This window comes from Embiotoca jacksoni, unplaced genomic scaffold, assembly GCF_022577435.1.
Source record: "Embiotoca jacksoni isolate LCO1_2020_lvr unplaced genomic scaffold, fEmbJac1.0.p SCAF_66, whole genome shotgun sequence".
In the NCBI taxonomy this organism is placed as follows: Eukaryota; Metazoa; Chordata; class Actinopteri; family Embiotocidae; genus Embiotoca; species Embiotoca jacksoni.
In genome coordinates, this window is record NW_027185421.1 from 1,433,153 (window position 1) to 1,453,751 (window position 20,599).

The window sequence follows — 20,599 nt, forward strand, 5'->3', positions numbered from 1 at the left end:
AACAGAGAAGATTGAAAACGTAAATTTTTCAGACATTATTAAAACCACTAAAATTACAAAATATTAGCACATATTGAATATTAATCGACTCCAGGAAGTCACTGATATAGTCCCCCATCTATCTATAAATCTATCTAGCTGTGATGTTTATTTTTCCACCTGCACGCTCGGATCAAACCTCTTGTTTTCTGCCAGATTTTTTTCTCCCACTGGATCATTTATTCCCTCAAAATGTTCCGAAACACTCAGTCACACTTCGACATTAAGGTCTGGAGGGCTGAAGACAAAAACAACACTCTGGATCCCCCCCGCTCCCCCCCACCTCCCCACACACACACACACACACACACACAACCTCCCTAAACCTCCTCCTCCTCCTCCCCCCCCCTCCTCCTCCTCCCCCCTCCTCCTCCTCCTCCCTCCTCCTCCTCCTCCAGTCCCCTCGCTGTCACAGTTTTTCCAGCTCCTCTGGCCCTGCTTCAGGACCCTCCCCCGCTCCGATGCGCGGCTGCTCTCTTTCTCCTTTTTCTCTCTTCTGAATGTTTACACGGCTTCAAGGTTTTTTTCTAAGAGCCCCTTTAAAATAAAGCGACATATTTACTTCTTCTCGGTTTCGCCCGCGGAACTCGGTGATTAAGAGAAATCTCACGGCGACGCGGAGCCCGGGAGTTAGTTCTTCAAGGTGAGTAAAAAAACAAATACTGCCAGTGACATTTAAAGAAGGAAAAAACTGTCTGTGTTGCTGGACGGACTGTGTGCATTTTAACCTTGTGGTTCCATGTGTGCTGTATGTGCAGCACAGCAGCCTTAAAACCTGGATAAAGATGTGAATGATTCACTGGTAACAATTACAGAGTTAAGAAATGGGCAAAAACAGCAGTAAAATGCTGCAAATACATTAATGCATGAATATAATAATAAGGTTTAATATTATACTCCTCCCAGGGAAGCTTTTTCTTTTTCATATTCTGAGTACTTTTATTTTGGTAAGCTACTTTTGTTTTGCGACATACTTTAACTTTTTATATTTGTATTTTCCGTGTACCCTTATTGGCAATCAAGTGTTTTTCTACTGCAGTATTTCTACTCAGTAAAATAATCCAAATGTTTGATCAGGAAAAGAAATAAGTATTAACAAGAAAAGCTCTCTCATACTGTTATATTATAGTTTAATGCATATTTATAATATTGTTTCATACTGATTCTATCCTGTGTTCAATGTTTTATCTGCAAAAGCAAAAAAAAAAAATCTGTCCAATAAATGTAGCATGAAACAGAAATACTGGAGAACAAGCAGCTGAAAATTAGGTTCATTTATTTTTGTTGTTTTTGGCCGATTTGTGAACAATCAGTTTGTTTTATTGCTTCATTCGTCTGATGTTCTTCACGTTTTTTGACCCATTTTATGCTGTTTTATTTGTTCATCTGAAGCTGAAGCTTCATCAGTGAACTTCATGCTCTCGCTGTACTTTTCCTGGGGTCTGGTTTTTTGTTTTTTGTCTTTTGGCATCTTTGTCTCTGCTTTGAAAACGTGTCCAGCTTCTGTTTATAACTCCTCCATCGATTCACCGCAGAGGAAGTTTCTGGGAGTCGATCTGCTGTTTCTTCTTCTTCTTCTTCTTCTTCTTCTTCTTCTTCTTCTTCTGCCTGATGTCCCTGAAGTCGTTCAGATTTAATGTGAAGCTCCTCCAGGTCACTGAAACGTGGCGGCGAGGCGACTGAGTGACATCCTGTTAAAACTGCAGCTTTCACGTCCTCGTCGGTGGAGCTGAAGCAGATGAAGTGTTTTATCTCTGCAGATGTGAGCGGCCAGAGTCGACTGTTTGTTTTGGACATGAGCTGCATGAAGGCTGTTTACAGCGCGGTGATGAGAAAAGAGACTGATTACAGCGTGACTTCATGCAGCGAGCGCGTCCTCATTCTGACTGATGGGATGGATTGTTTTCCTGAGAGGGTTGGAGGCAGTTCAAACAGCAAATTAGAGGCAAAACCACTGCAAATAGGTTGTTTACTTGTTGACAAATAGACACTTTTAAAGTTTGAACCATCAGTGACGTCACCAGTTGGTTTGTGAACGTTATAAAGCCTCCAGTTCAGATTCTGTCCGTCACCATCTTTGTTATTTCGGAGCGGTTCGGAGCAGGAAGTGACCATATTTGGATGAGCTGGGGGAGGAGCCAGCGGTGGATCTGACCGATCTGATCGGAAACCTGATGATACTACGTCCCGCCCACCGATAGCTGTAACCTGACTGCACCACAGGCCTGTCAATCAAACAGACACGCCCCCAAAAACAGGTCTTCTTGAATCTTCTTTTCTAATGAATGAGGGATTATTTTCAGATGGACCTCCAGAAAACTAAGAAGAAGGAGTGACTTTAGCTAACAACACCGAGATAACTGATGGACACATTTTATTCACTTTGGATTTGATGAGAGAAGTTGAATGGGAGTCTATGGAGCCGGAGGCTTTTTGGAGCCGACCTCTAGTGGCACTCGCTGGTATTGCAGCTGAAGACACTTCTGCATCGGCCTCATTTTTCCGAGCCGGGAGCTACGAACACTTTTTATATACAGTCTGTGATTTAGAGCCATGAAGTGAATACCTCCTCTACATGGAGGCATACTGTTTTGGAAACAGAAACCCTCACTTCTTCTTTTCCACAGCAGAGCAGTAAATCACCGTAAATCCACCACCGTTGCACTTATTGCTTTTGACTTGTGAATGAAGAGCTCTTTGATTAAGGAGCACATTTTTGAGCTCATATCTGCAAGGAAGGCGAAGTGTGACTGACTATCGGAGTAAATCTCGGCCACCTGGTTGGACTCGTGACCTCGCATCTGCTCTGGCAACCGAAAAACTCCAGGAAGTGTCTGAACTTTTCCTTTGTGTTCCTCCAAGTATTCCTCACAGCTCCGTGCCACTATTTACAGATTCCATGATTCAAAGTCTTTTCATCAGTGTCCTCATCTGGAGATCATCATTAGTCGAACTCTTCCCTCCATCCAGACAGTAGTACAACGGTGACCCTATTTTTTTCCGGTCTGGTCGAGCATCAGAAGTCCGTCTCCCGTCCGACAGCCGGCTGACTGAGTGTCTGTTTGTCCAGGAGGCTTCATTTCAAACAGGCTACTGGATATGTTTGGGTTGGAGATGGCACTGGGTGGAGAGACGAGCTAGAGATAGAAAAAGAAAAAGTACTGTCATTAACTTTCATCTGATCCCCCCTCCTACCCTCCTTACCCCCCCCCCCTCCACCCCCCCACTTGACTTCTCTGAAATTTATTGTCTCACCACCACACAGGGCAGCGCCAGTGTCTGCACGTTGTCTTTAGAAAACCACAACTTCTCTTGACGAGGTTGTACCCGACGACCACACACACACACACACACACACACACACACACACACACACACACACACACACACACACACTCTGTGTTATTGAAGTGAGATCACTGACTATAAGTCTGTTTGTTTAATCCATCGAAGCACGAACGGCGACGTACAGAATTACCTGAACGCTTAAAAACAATAATCTGTTCGTTCACGCTTTCGGTCACGCTAGCAGTGCGTTTGATTTCGGTGATTATTCTTACAACTGTTTTTTTTTACGTGTCTCTACGTTTTTTTTTTTTGATAGACTGGCACAAAACTTGGTACAAAGATGCGACTCTTTGTTTCCCCAATATAACGCCACTGCGTGTAATACACCCGTCAGTCCACTAGAGGACAGCGTGTCGGCGACACAAAAAGTACACGAAGGTCGGAGAAGGTCGTGTGGCGGAGGTCATTTCACAGAGTGAAGCAGCAAAACTACTTGGTTAGAGTTGGGGAAAAAAATCTCTGTGAAAGTCGCGGGTTTGATCCTTTCAAACATCTCTCTTTACCGCCGTCACACATGATGCTACATTTCCCGTCAAACAATGCGAGTTACTTTTTTTTTTTCTGCAATTGTCTGTAAAATATGTTTTACACGTAGAAATACGAGTATTAACATCTAGTTTTATGTAACATGTTGCATATACTGTCACTGTGAACATGTTTGGCTTCGTCAGCGGCAAAGTTTTCCTCAGATTGACCTTCAATCGACTACACAAATTTTTGGATGGAGCCTAAAAATAGTCCCGATGAAAAAAGACAAAGAGCTCGGGGGAATTCAAAAGAAGGTGACGCGTATTCCTACCGCAGGCTTATATAATAAAGGCTTTCAACCCCATGTGCTCTGCAGCCGCGCAAATGATTCAGAGCAGATTGGACTGCGGCCCTCCGGCTCATGTGTGTATGTGTGTGTGTGTGTGGGGGGGGGGGTCACTGTACAGTTTCACTGGGCTCCAGCTCAAATAACCAATCATAAAAAGCAGAGGTCGGGGGGTTTTTGGGGGCTGGAGATGGAGGCGGAGCCAGCAGCGGGCCGATGGAGTCACCACAGACTACTTGTACTGTGGTGAGGGTCTTTCCTGAAGTTGCTTATGTTGGTGGTCGGCGGGTGGTGTTCTGGGCGGTGGGCGGAGCAGCAGTGGAGACATTGTTCATTAAAGATTTCGGGCCCCACTCGCTGTGGCGTCTTTGCAGGACGACTGAAACCGAGTGAAACCTGAGATGTAGAATTATATGAAATGAAGCGCCGAAGTCGAGGCTTCTTGTTTCTCCCCCTCTGATGAAAAGAAAAAAAACGGGGCTCTGCTGTTGTTTGTTTTTAATTCTCGTAAAGATGGTGCACAGAATGTTTATTTTGTAAGTTTTGAGATGGAATATCATGAGTTTACCAGTTCGAGACGAGAGGTTTGCATGTGAAAAACAATGACCCTTTATGTCATGCTTGGCACCACGCGGACATGAACTGCAAGAACTCTTGATGTTTTTCTTGAGCTCAAAAACCCAGATCCACTCCACCAGCTGTGTGGAGCTCGCAGTCGTCCATCTTGCATTTTATGAGCGACTTATTTTCCTTTTTTTTTCGAGTCCATTTTCCAGAGGCCATTCTCAAAGACAAACCTCGGCTCAGGAAAGGCAGGATGACAGATTATCAGTATTTGTCAGCGTCCCCATCGCTCAAAACAACACAAGCTCTGCCTGGAAAAATGTGTTTTTTTCTGTGGAATCAAGAAACAAAAAGGAGTTTTTACTTTTGGAAAATGTGGCCGTTGCAGGTCTGATGGCGTCGTTCACGACTCCTAACTCACTCTGTGTTTACATGTCAGAGGAAGAGAGCGTTGAGATGGAGGCCTGGATGTACAGGCAAGATGTTTCCTATCGGCTTCCTATTGTTGGTCCTAGTTTTCATTCCCCTGAGAGTGGACAAAAAAACAAAAAAACAAAAAACCTCTTTGTCTTTTTGTCCAAAGACCCAAAGAGATGAAATCCGGTTGGAGAGAGATGAAAATGACAAACGTGGAAGTCATTTAAAGAGAAAGGCAAACGGCCCCCTGCTGATTTGGTTAATTGAATTTGTGTGTCATCTGCATAAAAACACATTTTGTTGTTTTTCTTGAAAAAGTCCTCGAAGCAGGAAGTTGGAAAAAAAACAAAACTTTTGTGAATCTTCTACAATAAACTATTATGGAAAAAAACACGGAGAGAAATTGGTAAATTAATAGATTTACAAGATTTTTAAGATGACTTCAGGCTTCAGTTTTGTCTCATCTGGATTATTATTCAGGTAATTTCAGAAAACTGGAACTGGTCCTGAATAAAGCAGCTTTTTCTCGTTTGTTTGAGAAGTAACGTTAGATCAACGTATTCATTGACAGTTTTTATGACAACGAGGAATCCAATTATTTTATGTTTTAGTGCACAAGTATTTAACTCAGCAGGCTGCTGGAGATTGTTTTTACAGTAATTCCCTGTATTTGAATATAATCTGAAGAATATCTGCTGCCGTGCGAAGGACTGATGGGGATCCTCATAAACAAACAAATAATAACAAGAAAAAGAAAAAAAGCAGGATATCTTCGAAGGCTCTTCTGCAGACGAACGGATTCATGTTGGCGACAGTTGAAACTAATTTGTGTGAAGAAGCTTCGCTGTGATAAAACAACAAGGAATAAATAAATAATCCTCGGTGACTCAGCGACGCCCCGCTGGGTCTCCTGCTGCTTCTGTTTGTCTCTGGCCGTTCACAAAAAGAAAGAGTGTGAACAGTTTCCCCGCTCGGTCTCCTCGAGTCCTGAACATCTGCCTCCCGGACCCCCCTTCGCTCCTTCCATCCCCCCGTCCTCCCCCCCGCCGTGCCGTTTACCCAGGACGTCCTGCGTGGTGGCTCCTATCTGGCTTCCTGTTGTGTTGGACAGACATGCAAAAGGTGTCACAGACCAAAAAGTCCCCAGAGACAAAATGTGTTGCGGGAAAAAAAACAAAAAAACAAGCGAAGGTTTTCAATTAACTCGACTGCCCTCTTTCATGAACGGCGCCTCCTGCAGGGGGTTCGAGACAGTTTGGAAGCGACTCCAAACTTCCAAACTGCTCCAGTCTGCAAAGTCTCCAAACGCGACTCAGACCGAGTAAAAAAAAGAAATAAAGAAGGAGCATCTCATCGAAGGGTTCACCTTCAGGGTAGCACACGTGGCTCCGGCCTCTGAGTGAAAAATAAAGGCTTTAACTTCCAGATGCTTGCAGGATGAGGCCCATCTGGAGACAGAGAGGAGTTAGACGCAGCTTTTTGGGGCTATGAAAAAAAAAAAAAAAAGCAGCACTAAAATGATGACTTTAATAAGTTGCAGGTTTCCACGTCGTCCTCCAGAAAGGCAGCACACACCATGTGGCCGAGGGCCCGTAAATCAACGGGGTCCAACTTTTACTGGACTTCCTGGAAACACGGATAGAGAAGGAAAGCCGGGAGAGATAATAACCGATAACGACCCAGGTGAACTCTCACCTGTCTCCGTCTGCAGCTGCACATGTTAATGTTGATCTGAGATCTCTTCAGTTATCCAGGTACCTCCGTTAAAGCTCCGCCACATGGAAGTGGTTGAGATGCGTAGCGGTCGTACCACCCGGCAGACTCGTGTGTTCGCTGCATCACCGGCTGTTACGTTCATTATGAGGGTGTTTTGGTGATTTGTTGCGATCAAATTTTTTTTAATTTTGCGGTGGATTTTCCTCAAAATTGCGATGTAATTTGTTTTAAGTGAGTTTTTTGCATTGAAAAATAAAAATGCAATTTCTTTTAAGATCCACCTGATTAAGGAAGAAATATGTAATCACTTCCTGTGATGATAATCATGCTGCACATCACAGAATATTTTAGCTCTAATCTTTTATTTATTTATTTATTCAACTTAGAGAACTACGTGGCTAAAAGTTACCAAAATAAAATCATAAAAGTGTCACAGCTTTCCAGAACTGACAGTCTGTGACTGTCAAAATAAGAGCTTTAGATGCTGTTTAATTCATGTTCATTCAACACATAGACCTGCTGGATGAAGCAAACAAAGAGACGTCTCTGACAACTGGACGTGTGGAGAAAACTCATTTAACATCCAGTAATATGGAATCACTTCCTCTGATCACAAACATTTCAGACAGAGCCTATCTGATTGTAAATGAGTTTTTTGTTTTGTTTTTTTTATCAATAAAGTGAGTTTTATTTGAAAAGATGTACTTTATGTCATTAATACTTTAAGAAAAGATTCTGCTGACGAAATTTTTTGCAAAAAAAAAAAATCGTGAATTTAAGAAAATTTTAAAGCTCTTGCAAATATTACATAGTTTGTTTGAATTTGCATTAATTATTGTGATCGCAAGATTTCCCGGAGGGACCGATTGTGAGTCTTTGCGGAGAGAATCGAACTGAAGGTAAATCCATAAAAAACATCAACAACACCAGAAAAGCACGGTCACACCAGCTCAAATGGTTTCCAGCTTGCAGCAGCTGCAAAGAGAGAGAGAGAGAAAAAAAGAAGCTGCCATCCAGCCACATACGAAGTGTTGTAATAATCAGAACCAGATGCTGGAAGTCTGCGCCTGTAAGCCACTCTCTGTTTCTTGCAGCCGTGACATAAAGCTGCTGCATGAGGATGAAATACGTCTGAAAGCCGGTGACACAGCGAAGCACACTGCTTCCTGTGATGCGACTCAGACGCTCAGAGGGATCAGTCGGTCGCCATCGACCTCCCAGGACGTCCCATATCTGACCCAAAGGGCTGTAAATCAACAACAAACAGAAGTGAGACAACTGTTTTCATACAGAAAAGTGCAGCTTCTGCACACTTGACATCATTCTCTGATTTCTCAACTCTCCAACGTGGACCGCAGCTCGCCAACCACGAAGGGTCGAAGGCCGCAAAGAGATCTGATCGCTCGGCTGACGAAACACGGCCGGTAACGGAAAAGAGAAAGAACGGCCTTGTGCCTGTGTGCGCTGAGGCCAGGTCTCTGAGTGCACATCTGTGTTTATGACCGTGTTCAACGCAGCGTTTTGTGATGACTTGGCAGTTTTGGCTGCCTGCGAGAGTTTCAGCGTTTCCCTCCGGCGGCTGCAGTGTGATCGCCTGTTTCCCTTCGTAACAACACGACAAGTCAAACAAGCGATCGGAGCGCGACACGGGTTGTTTCTGCACACGTCACCGCACTCGAAGGACGTCCAGATGTGCGCGATGCTCAGACAGAGACTCGTCAGCTGATATAGACAAGCATCGACTGTAAATATAAAAGTGTTCGTAGCTTCCGGGTCTGAAAAGATGAGGCCTTAACCTGCAATACCAGCGAGTGCCACTAGAGGTCGGCTCCAAAAAGCCTCCGGCTCCATAGACTCCCATTCAACTTCTCTCATCAAATCCAAAGTGAATAAAATGTGTCCATCAGTTATCTCGGTGTTGTTAGCTAAAGTCACTCCTTCTTATTAGTTTTCTGGAGGTCCATCTGAAAATAATCCCTCATTCATTAGAAAAGAAGATTCAAGAAGACCTGTTTTTGGGGGCGTGTCTGTTTGATTGACAGGCCTGTGGTGCAGTCAGGTTACAGCTATCGGTGGGCTTTCAGGTGTCATCTTTCTGCTGCAATGAATTACAGTTTATTACTGACTTCTTTCTCTTCATTCCTCATTCGACAACATCAACAGCTTGTGATTGTTGCTCGAGTTCACGGGAGGTTTCTCTGTTTTCATAAGCTCTTCTGAAGATTCGGACCCAGCGGTTCGCTCCGTGCACGTTGGGAGGAACTCTGCGTACTAATAAATATGGATGAAGACGTGTTGGTCTTTGCATAGTTTTATCATGGGAAGATCAGCGAGAGACGCAGCGGCTAAATCTGTTCTTTAACCGTTTCCCACAACTTCATGACCCTGAAAGAGGAGGACAGGAATAATTTGTTTCTGAGGCACGAAGAGAAAACAGTTTATGATGAAAGAAATCAACTTTACATGGTGGGAAAATGACGATGGGGATGAAGCTCTGATGATTAAAAAGAATAAGGACCAAAACATCAGAGGGTGAATTAAATGAGTCTGACTCGTGGAGGGATTCCTGCTGCTGCTGCAGCTGTCCGAGTAGCGAAGTATTCGACATGCAAGAGACGTGTTTTATGCAGAGCATTGTTGAAAATAAAGAAGAATAAACATCTCGAGCAAAAGCAAATAATTGTTAAATAGAAGCTTTAGTAGAAGTTTTAAATTTTTGGCGGCGCAATCACCTGATTTTTGATCAATAACTCAAGCTTGGATTGAAAATTGAAAATTAATAATCCAGCTTTATTTATTGATAGATATTGTTTGGATTTAAAGCATAAATTAAAATAATTGGATAATAAAGTTTCAAATATGAGAATTTACGTGAGTTTGTTCATGTTAACTGCTAGTTATTAAGGCCTTAACCGAGGTTAATTAATCTACCGTTATTGTAAAGTGTGACCAAATCATTCTATAGTTTGAGTCGTTTAGTTGTCGGTCGGTGAAAGTGAGACACTTCAAGGATGTTGTGAAGATATTTTTCACCGTTTTTTTTTTTTTTTTTTATGTTTTATAGATTAAAAAAAAACAAATAGCACAACAAGCATTTTTCTTTTTTTTCACTTTCATGAGAGTTATCTAATTTTGTAGGAAAAGTCTCATTACAGGCATCGTGGCCTGATTATTAAGTAATACAATGTGAGGTTCATTTACAGAGGAGAGAGCATTTCCTGTCAGGAAGAGATGTGGAGGAAGTGTGTGTCTGTGATTCACTCTGAAACAATGGCTGAAAAGGACGTTGCAGCAGATCAATCAGGAGGCGCGGCCGTTACAAACGCTCGTTGACTCATTACGGCGAGAAGTTTTCAAATAGTTGCAGCATGTTTCATCCGGTAATGTCTGAAATGATTGTGCTATTATGTGGTCAAAGGAAAAATTCAGTTCATTAAAACTTGGACCTTTTTTTCCTCCAAAGACTTGAGCTGTGGTCACAGGGCCCTTTACGTGCAATACCACCGAGGGCCACTAGGGGCTGGCTCATAGGCTGTATATAAAAGTGAACGTAGCTTCCGGAGTGCCACTAGAGGTCGGCTCCAAAAAGTCAAATTAGAAAAGAAGATTCAAAAAGATCTGTTTTTGGGGGCGTGTCTGTTTGATTGACAGGCCTGTGGTGCAGCCAGGTTACAGCTATCGGTGGGCGGGACGTAGTATCGTCAGGTTTCCGATCAGATCGGTCAGATCCACCGCTGGCTCCTCCCCCAGCTCGTCCAAATATGGTCACTTCCTGCTCCAAACCGCTCCGAACTAGCAAAGATGGTGACGGACAGAATCTGAACTGGAGGCTTCATAACGTTCACAAACCAACGATGACATCACTGATGGTTGATGACATCACTGCTGGATGGTGCTTACCCATAATCCCCTTGTGTTCCTCGCTACGGCAACGCTGTTAGTCCACAATATACAACACTATGGTTGTGGAAGAGACTTTTAACCTCTAGAAGGATTTTCAAACACGTACATTTTTCTTTTAAATCCCCCAAAAACCACATTTCTACATTTATATCGGGAGAAAAGTGAAGCGTCGACTTTTTTCCGCTCCGCTTCGACCAAAGTGTCAAAAGCTCATCGGGGACATTAACACGTTTAAAGTTGTGATGAAGCCACGCTGCGGACGGACAGATGCAGCAAACATCTGTAACGTCACACAGAAAACAAAGGGGAACCATTTTCTGGCGAGTCCTCGTAACGTTGAGGGTTTGTTTTTTGGCTTTCAGAGAGTTTACAACGCAGAACCTGTGTTTTCTGGTCGTAGCTTGCGGAGAGGCCTCTGTTTTCTTTAACAAGCGCTCCGTGTGTCGTCGCGCCAGCGTGGATCCACAGAGCATTAGAGGACATATAATTATGGCGCCGCACGGTCATGTCCTTCTGAAAAACCTCAACCAGGGCCTCCATTTTGGGTTGTTCCACCATTTTCACTCACTAAAATGTTTGGATTAAAAAACACTCCAGACGCGAGTCCGGTCCGAGGTGGGTGTTGGTGTTTGTTCGGCTCCTTGGAGGTGAGTTGGAGTATTTACGGCGCTGTGGTTGGGTTTCTCCGGTCTCTCCGGGCCGCCCGCCGCTCCCTCTGACCAGCGAAGCCGCAGCCGTGCTGCCTGCGGTTTTTATGGACGGCCGGGCTGCCGTTCGCACCGCGAGGGCGCACGAGCCTCCAACGTGTCGGGAGAAATGCGACGGGCAGAAAAAAAAAAAAGGAGTTTCAGTGTGAACCACATCAGAACGACACATCTGTGAGAAGTAAACAGTCTGCGAATGTCGAAAACAAAAAGGATTATTTATTTGTTTTCTTCTCACCGTCCCTCAAAGAGCCAAGAAGTCACAACGTTGGTTTTAAATCTCCTCGTGTACACGTATCACTTCATCATCATCATCATCATCATCATCTTCATCATCTTCATCATCATCATCATCATCATCATCGGTGCACTGGAGAATTCAAACGTAGTTCTGGTCGTTCTTCAGCAGCACGAGAGTCGGCCTGTGTTTTTTGACGGTGATGTCATCTCTTCATGTTCATAATGCTGAAGCTGAATATCGTCTCTCCTTTCTGTGAAACTCGGTGATTAAAAACGACATCGCTTCAATTCACAAAGTGCGACGAGGTGCTCTGAGTGACATTCAACGTTTCAAGAGGGGGCGGAGCTTCACTGGAAAACATTCACTGCAAACCACCTGAACTCTGGTGCCATGGCAACCCCTCCCCTCCTCCCCCCCCCCGCCCCCCCCGCCCCGCCCCCTGACCCCCCTCAGCGGATCGGTCTCCCTGCTGCTTCTGTCTGTTTCCCCCAAAACATTTCACACATACTTCGACGTGCGCTTTTCTTCTCAAGTTTCAAATCCACGGTGAAATTGCGAATGAAGCAGCGACTCAGCTGCTGATGTTGATCAAGAGAGAAATTCGGAGTCCGTCTTCTTTCCTCTGCGTCCGTACGACATCACGGTGAAGTCCGGAGGCCTTTCTGATCCAGCTAACCTTAAAACTACGTCTTCTTGTTTCAACTTTCACCAACCACGTCAGCGCACCGTCGCGTGTCTGCGCTGTCGACTCTCGCGTCCACGTCTCCGAGTGGGCCAAAACAACAGCGTTACCACGGCGACCTTATCACGCCGACCGCTGATATCCACAGGCTCTGCTCTCCGTCGCCGTGGGGACAGAGGCTGTGACATCAACGTAAACACACAAACACACACAGCTTATCTAACCAGAGAGACGGCTGCCTCTCAGGTAGAAGAACTCCAGACCACGATGGCAGTTGGAGACGTGATGTCATTTGATTTTTGATTTTTTTTTCATCGCAGCTCCTTAAACTTTTAACAGACTCTAACTGGGCGTCTGTCCTCGTGTTCACGAAGCATCCAGATGATTTATTTCCGTGTTTTTTTTAGATCTGCTGACAGGATTACAAGATAACGGTTGCAGAGAAAAGACGAAGCAGCCGTCGGGGACAAAAGAGGCAACAAGTTTTCTAAAAGGTGAAGAGTTCGAGCGCTCGCCGCTCCCGCAAATCAATCTTGCAGATAGCAAACGGCGCAGCGCTCACTCATCGAAATTCAGACTCCTTCCTCCTCCTCCTCCTCTTCCTCCTTGGAGGGGGAGGGGGGGGGGGCTAACACCTTTTTCCCAAAGTCAGTGCAGTAAACAGAGTGAATGTTTTGGGTGTGCCATGTCACAGTTTGTCTTCAGTGTGTTGTTGAGGGTCCTCCCCCCTCCCCCCCCCTCCTCCCATCCAACATGAGGTATGGCAGCAACTGCAGCGTGTGTGCCAGTCTTGCTGCGGTCGAACCCCACCCCCTCCCCCCCGCCCCACCCCTCCTCCCGCGCGCGCCAACACGATAACCCAGATGCAAAGGATTATGGGTTTTATATTCAGTTTACAGTAACTGGGGTTTTAATGTGAGGGTGGGATGGGGAGGAGTAGGAGGGTTGGTGGGTGGGGGGTGGGGGGCTGCGGCTGTGGTCGGTGTGTCACATGGAGGCTGATTTATTCCAGTTTCTGTCAGTTTTTCTGCCTCTCGAGCAGTTTTCTGGATTTTCGTTACTCTAAGAGTTGAGCTGTAAACGTGTGAAACCTTTCTGCCTCTTTCGGAGGATTTCTTTTTTTTTTCTTTTCTGATAACCCGGCCGGGGGATGATCACAATCAGAGGAGCGATCATTTAAATCTCCTTAACACACCGCAGCTTTACGGGCCCAACTTTTAAGTGTAATGGTGCACAGCGAGGCTTTAATCATGTGCAGCGTGAGCGATGCGTTGCCAGGAAACATTTCAGTTGATTCTGCTCGAGTGTTTTTGGTTTTTTTTTGCAGGCAGTCGTAAGACTGAAGCTGCTTTCTGCTTCACTCTCTCATGTCCAGGAACTCTCGACGGGCCTGGACATGAAGTCACAGAGCCTTACTGTAAATACGATTTTGTCTCATTTTACTGAACGCTGGGGGAGCAGAGTCTGATAATAGACCAATAATTGTTCATTTCTGCTCTCTGGTTTCTTTTAAGGGCATTTTAATAGAGTCGAAAACATCCCTCCCTCTGGGAACCAAGCGGCGGATTAAATCACTCCCTGAAGTTCAGAATACGCTGATTCAGCAGGCTGCTTTTATTTCAAAAACTGTGCTCCGCCGCATTGATTAAAACGACAAAAAAAAAACCTCAAGAAACATTCGGATTGCTGTCATTTAATTAAGCAATATTAGCGTATTACACTAGAGGGCGCGCTTTAACGTCCTGATTGACACGATAGTGATGTGGTCACGATTGCGATGACACAACAAGTTACCAACGAAACAACATTTCTTATCTTAAATGTATTCATATTTTGGGGCAATTTGCTCATGTTAGTGCAATCTCCATTTCCATGGCAACACAATAAGAGCTGGAAAACAATCAGTCGTGTCAATGGACTCTTAAGTAACGTACGCAATGTTCACTACTCCAGGAAGTAGTCCGACCCTTAGCAACCACCTAGCAACAGAGAGGACTTCTAGTCTCCAACTGAATAAATACAGAACATAGAAACACTAAACTGATCAGCTAGCTCAGTCTGGTTGGAACAAAGATATCTGATGAACAAAGATATCTGATGAACTAAGATATCTAATGAACAAAGATATCTGATGAACAAAGATATCTGATGAACAAAGATATCTGATGAACAAAGATATCCGATGAACAAAGATATCCATGGACTCATGTGTTTTTAACATTTTAGCTCCGTGTCATGTGTTCAAACCAAACCGGTCCAGCTAGCCGCCGCTAGGATTGTAAGTGCGTGACTATCCGCTTGTTGTAGAAATCATAATTTTGGACGTCTTCATTCAGGAAATCATGTTTATATAAAACACTTGCCTCCATTAAGCAGCCTTCCAAGTTTCTTGATTTTATTTTGAAAAACATCCTCTCTTTCTAATCCAGTGTGTCTTATTTTTGAACATGTTACAACAATATCTAGTTGGAGTTTTTGTTTTCTATTAAAGTTCTCTGGATAGAAAACAGTCTCGTCACGTCGGGCCGTTTCATCAGCGACCTTATTAAGAGCACGTTTACGTCCGACATGATTCTGATAACTGAGTCACTGATTAACAGGGCAGCTTGAAACACGACTTCAATCACCAGCGCTTGGATTCATACCATAAGAACGCGTTGCACCTGCACGATAACTCTGCAGCAGAAAGTCTGCAGGACAGCCGGCAGTATTTCACCACGCCGCCTTTTTCTTTTGTAGTTTTTAAATAGAATTAAAGCTTAATGCTGCTGGAAGTAAAAGGGAGAAAAGGAGGCAGAAAGATGACGACGAGACACTTCAGTGTAAAACCAAACCCTCGACGCGTTCTTCCATCAATATTATTTTTCTTTCCCTTCCAGCGGGTGACTAATATTTTCTACCTCAATTAGCGTCGGCACAGAAATAAATAAAGACAGAAATCTGAGGTCAGAGCGAACGGAAACAGGGAAGCAAACAGTTTGATCGGAGCCATGTGCTTTAACGTCCCCAGAGTTAAAAAACAAAAAGAAAGGGAACCTGTTACTGGTTTTAATTCGACTGGAGGATGAAATCAAAAAAAGAAATTAAACAAATCAAGATCCTTCTGTTACAATCAGAAACAGTCCCACATAACATCCAATAATAATTCAGAATAAAAGTTTCTAATTCAATTCTTATTATCAAAAGAAGTGATTCCATATTACTGCATGCTAAAATAATTTTCTCCACACGTCCAGTCGTAAGAGACGTCTCTCTGTTTGTTTCATCCAGCAGGTCTGTGTTGAATTATCATGAATTAAACAGCATTTAATGCTCTTATTTTGAAAGGCTGATGTATTGGCTTGTTTTTCCAACAAATCAATTTGAAACAAAATATTAAAAAAGATTAAAAATGTAAATATTTCTGTGATGTGTGTGAATATTATCACAGGAAGTGATTACATATTTATTCCTTTATAAGGAGAAGCTTTAAAACAAAAACAAAACAATAATTCTTTCTACAAAAAATTAAATCATAATTTGAGAAAATCTGTCACAAAATCAAACATTTCTGAGGTTGAGAATCTGTCCTGACTGTTAAATATGAATATGCAGATTCAAATACTTTGTTAGTTGTCAGCACTTCTGCATCCCGTGATTGAAACGGTATTAACACGAGAACAAGTGTCTGCTGAGATTAATATAAAAGCGGTGCATCTGGTTCCATTCTGTTTTTTTGTTTGTTTTCACTCAGGCCCCTGAGCGGTTCTGGAAAGAGCGTCGCAGGACCCCTTTTTATTTTTTTTTAACGGCTCCCGGCATTCCTCGGTCGGTACGACTGCGCGTTTGTTTGCGTGGGCCCAACGAGCCGCTCCCGAGAGTCGAGAGAGTCGAGAGAGAGTCGAGAGAGTCGAGCGAATTAAGATAAATGTCCTCAGATACTAAAAATAGTTTCTCTGAACTGGTCTCGGTGTATATGGGACTCATTTGATGTCTCAGGAACATGAAAGCACACGACTGGTCCGTGAAGGAGTTACAGGGTGTGTGTGTGTGTGTGTGTGTGTGTGTGTGTGTGTGTGTGTGTGTGTGTGTGTGTGTGTGTGTGTGTGTGTGTGTGTGTATGGTATTTTTGCCTATTCTCTATTGGTTTATGGAGCCACATGAAAGTTTCTCAGCGCCGAATAAGATTGTCTGTTTTTTACATCACAAATAAAAATAAAAATAAATAATAATATGTCAGCGCAACCTCTGCTCTCACTGATCCAGACGTCTTGACGTGCGACCGGTGTGAAACTGGAGGTGTGCTGGGAGCTGAAGATGCATCCAAGAAGAAACTTTTTTTTTTTTGCGGAGGAGAGAGGAAGAAGAGTACCTGCCTCCTGTTTCCAGATGATGACACCACCACCTGGAGCTCTAGACGTCTACCCCCCCACCCACCCCCCCACCGCCCCTCCAGTCCAAACACGGCCGGCTCACTTCAAAACAAACTCCGTCTCTCATTTCTCAGCGTTTAAGAATTCCCATGCGGTTTGAAGCTTCACTCTAATGAAGCACAATTAAAACCAAAAAGAAGGTAATGAAAAATATTTGCCCCCGGTCCAATGAAGTGGCTGGTGGAGTTGATGAGTCCCCCACACCCCACCCCACCACTCCCCGCTCTAATAAAAGCCACATGCCTGTTCTTATAAAACTCTGTTTTTGTGGTGCAGATTTTCAGCCTTGTGCCAGCAAGTGAATTAACTCCTGACAGAGGGGGGTGAGGGGGGGGGGGGCGTTTATCAGGAGCAGGATTTATGCTGCCGTCGTCATCGTGCCAAATCCTCCACTGGACAGGCTGGACGTCGATGTAAATCTGCTCGATGAGCCTCTGATGGATCGCAGATGTGTTTACGGTGAACAGCTTCCACCGGCACATCGAACGCTCCGTTTTTACTCCGACGTGAACTTTTTCTCCATAAAGAACCAGTTTTGTAAACACACTTGCTGAAGTGTTCTCTGATGGGAATTGGACCGACGACCTTGGCAAGTATTAGAGGAATGTATTATTCATCGAGCCACAGGCCAAAAATCTTTTCCACAAAAAACTTTTCCCCGAACGCAGTGACTCAAAATGCAAATATGTGCATTAAAAAGTGAGGAAATATATGTTTCTGCACCACAGATGGATGACACGCAGGGGGGGCGTCAGATCCGTCAGATCCACCGCTGGCTCCTCCCCCAGCTCGTCCAAATATGGTCACTTCCTGCTCCGAACCGCTCCGAACTAGCAAAGATGATGACGGACAGAATCTGAACTGGAGGATTCATAACGTTCACAAACCAACGATGACGTTACCGCTGGCGTTATGTGTGTACTTTGATTTTTGAGTTTGGCTCATGTCCCATTCACTAACATGAAGGGGGCGGGGCTTATTTCCTATATTTCAACCCGCCACCAGGGGCTGATGGAGGTATTTTGACTCTACTTCCTATGTATGCATTTAGCATGTTGATGTCAGCATGTAGCTCGAAGCACAAACAGCACAGCCAGCTGCAGATTTCAATTAGTTTATTGAACTTGGCCTGAATTTATAATTTATTTATTTTTGCTTTCATAAAACGTGTTTCTGGCTAAACTTTCCCATAAAGTGACGACAGTCGTTCTAGAAACATTTGATGATTAAAGATCTGAGAAGGATGTTTAAACGGCGAAAGAGAGAGATTTGTCTTTCTTCCATCTGTCGCTCGACTTCAGATAAATCGTCCTCCCAGAAAAACATGACCAGAGATCACCCCGAGGCCACAGAAGCCACGCCACCGTGTTCCTGTCGGAGGGGAACGAGACCGATGCGGTGTCAACATGACGGCTCTCGAAATGCCGTTTCATTCCCACGACACTTTCACCAGAGGGCCTGTTGAACTTCTGTTCATTCCAGCGAGATATTTTTAGGGGTATAAAAAAAAAAAAGAGGAGCGTCTCCCTGCTGCTCCTTGAGAGCCGGACAGCGTCTCTCTGATGGGATCCAGATGCTGCTGCAGGGTGGAAGCGGCCAGCGGAGGATGACTTGATTGATCGGGGTCAAGGATGGAGTCGGGAGTCACGTTTCTCGTCTCCGATATCTCTGTAATGCTCTCGCTCCGTCGTCATGGCGACCCCTGACGATCCGGAGCGTTAAACGCTGAGCGGCGTGGAGCCGACGCAGCGTTACGATGGAGTCTGGCGCTTCGCCTTCACCTCCGTCAAGCGTTTAATGAACTCTTTTACAGTCTGGGGGTGAAAAAAAAAATCTCAGCTGCAATTTTACAGGCTCTAACCAGCTCGCGGTGAATCTTTCCATCTGCCACATTAATTAGAGTAAATCAAAAACAACAACGAATGTTAATCTGCAGCTGTGCAATATTTTCCACTAGTGTTTTTTTACGGCCCGAATTACAGAAATGTGTTACTTTAATGTGGATTTTCTGCTTTTTAAAAACAGCAGATAGAAACTACAGGAGGTGGACGTGATACCGTTGATGTATTCTCGTCCAATCAAACGGCCTCAGAGCTGATGATAGTTAGAACCGCTCATCTCTGTCAAACAAAACGTTGCAAGCTTACCGATGGATTGTGTCCGTCTGTGTTTTTAACAATAGGAACGTGTTTTGGCTCCGTCCCGAAACCCTCCGTAAGCGTCTGTCCGTCTGTTTTCCCCTCCAGGACGATGCTGACTCTGCAGAGCTTCGCCGTGCTGCTGCTTCTCGGCTTCCCGATCGGTCCGAGCTGCTCGCTTAACCCGAGAGACCCCAACGTCTGCAGCCTGTGGGAGAGGTGAGGCCTGTTGTCACTGATACCCTGCATGCAAACCACAGACTGGATATAAACGTGTTCGGAGCTTCCAGGTCTGAAAAATGGTTCCGATCCAGAAGTGTCTTCAGCTGCAATACCAGCGAGTGCCACTAGAGGTCGGCTCCAAAAAGCCTCCGGCTCCATAGACTCCCATTCAACTTCTCTCATCAAATCCAAAGTGAATAAAATGTGTCCATCAGTTATCTCGGTGTTGTTAGCTAAAGTCACTCCTTCTTATTAGTTTTCTGGAGGTCCATCTGAAAATAATCCCTCATTCATTAGAAAAGAAGATTCAAGAACACCTGTTTTTGGGGGCGTGTCTGTTTGATTGACAGGCCTGTGGTGCAGTCAGGTTACAACTATCGGTGGGTGGGACAATATGCATGCAACTTTATGTGCGTACTTTGATTTTTGAGTTTGGCTCATGTCCCATCTGCTGACACTAAGGGGGCGGGGCTTATAACCTATATTTCAACCTGCCACCAGGGGGTGATGGAGGTATTTTGGCTCTACTTTCTTACTGGTTATAGTTATAGTTCGCTGAACTATATTTAGGGAATTTACATTAAGCAAGTGCTAACACGCTCACCCCTGACCATGCTTACATCACTCATGATTAATAGGTATAAAATTCACCATCTTTGTTTTGCATATTAAAACGGTTAAAATTTGCTAAATTTGCACGAAAAACAAAGCTGATGTCATTTGTTTTGTTTGAATCTGATAACCTGAAGAGTCGGGCAAACCAGCGATCTGATGATGACTGAGGTCCCACATTTCATGACAATCCATCCAATAATTGTTGAAGCATTTCACTCCAAACCACAAAACGTGAATCATCCCAGAGACATTAGGCTTCATCCTCTGGGAACCGTGTATGTCTCCACTTTTTATTTTTTTCTTCCCAAACTATCCAACAGATGTTGCAGCAGGACAAGTGAAAACCTGCTGGTGAAAAACAAATCAATGCACGATACTAAAGTTACAATTACAAGTCCGTCTGTTGGGAATCTGGGATATCTACACCGCACTCGACAATTAATCCGAGAGTTCAAACATTTCACACAAAAAATGATTTTAAAAGAACAAACAGGCTTCAAGAAACTCAAAGAAGTCCAGTTGCCTTTCGATTCGAGATTTTATTCTGGACAAAAACGGTGAACTGAACAACATCGTCATCCCTAAAATATCCTAAACGTCCCTTCAAGAAGTTGAAGTACTCTTTGTTTGAAAGTGTAACTCCTTCGTTAGCTGGTTGTTAATGTTGTTAGTTGTTTTGTTAACTTGAGTATAGCTGGCTTTTAGTGAAATTTGCTGTTTGTTAGCTTTGTTAGCTTTGTTAGCTGTTTGTTAGCTGGTTGTCAGACTGTCACCACCGGGCTCT

At 44.2% G+C, this 20,599-nt stretch overlaps 1 protein-coding gene across 1 annotated transcript in view; it reads left to right on the forward strand.

Moving 5' to 3' along the window:
- The first annotated feature begins 472 nt into the window (after positions 1-472).
- Positions 473-20,599, forward strand: part of pear1 (platelet endothelial aggregation receptor 1) — a 41,215-nt gene continuing 21,088 nt past the window's right edge. The window contains exons 1-2 of the mRNA XM_069175305.1: positions 473-682; positions 19,087-19,197. Coding sequence (XP_069031406.1) covers positions 19,091-19,197 — 107 coding nt within the window. The 5' untranslated portion in view covers positions 473-682; positions 19,087-19,090. The remainder of the gene's footprint in view (positions 683-19,086; positions 19,198-20,599) is intronic.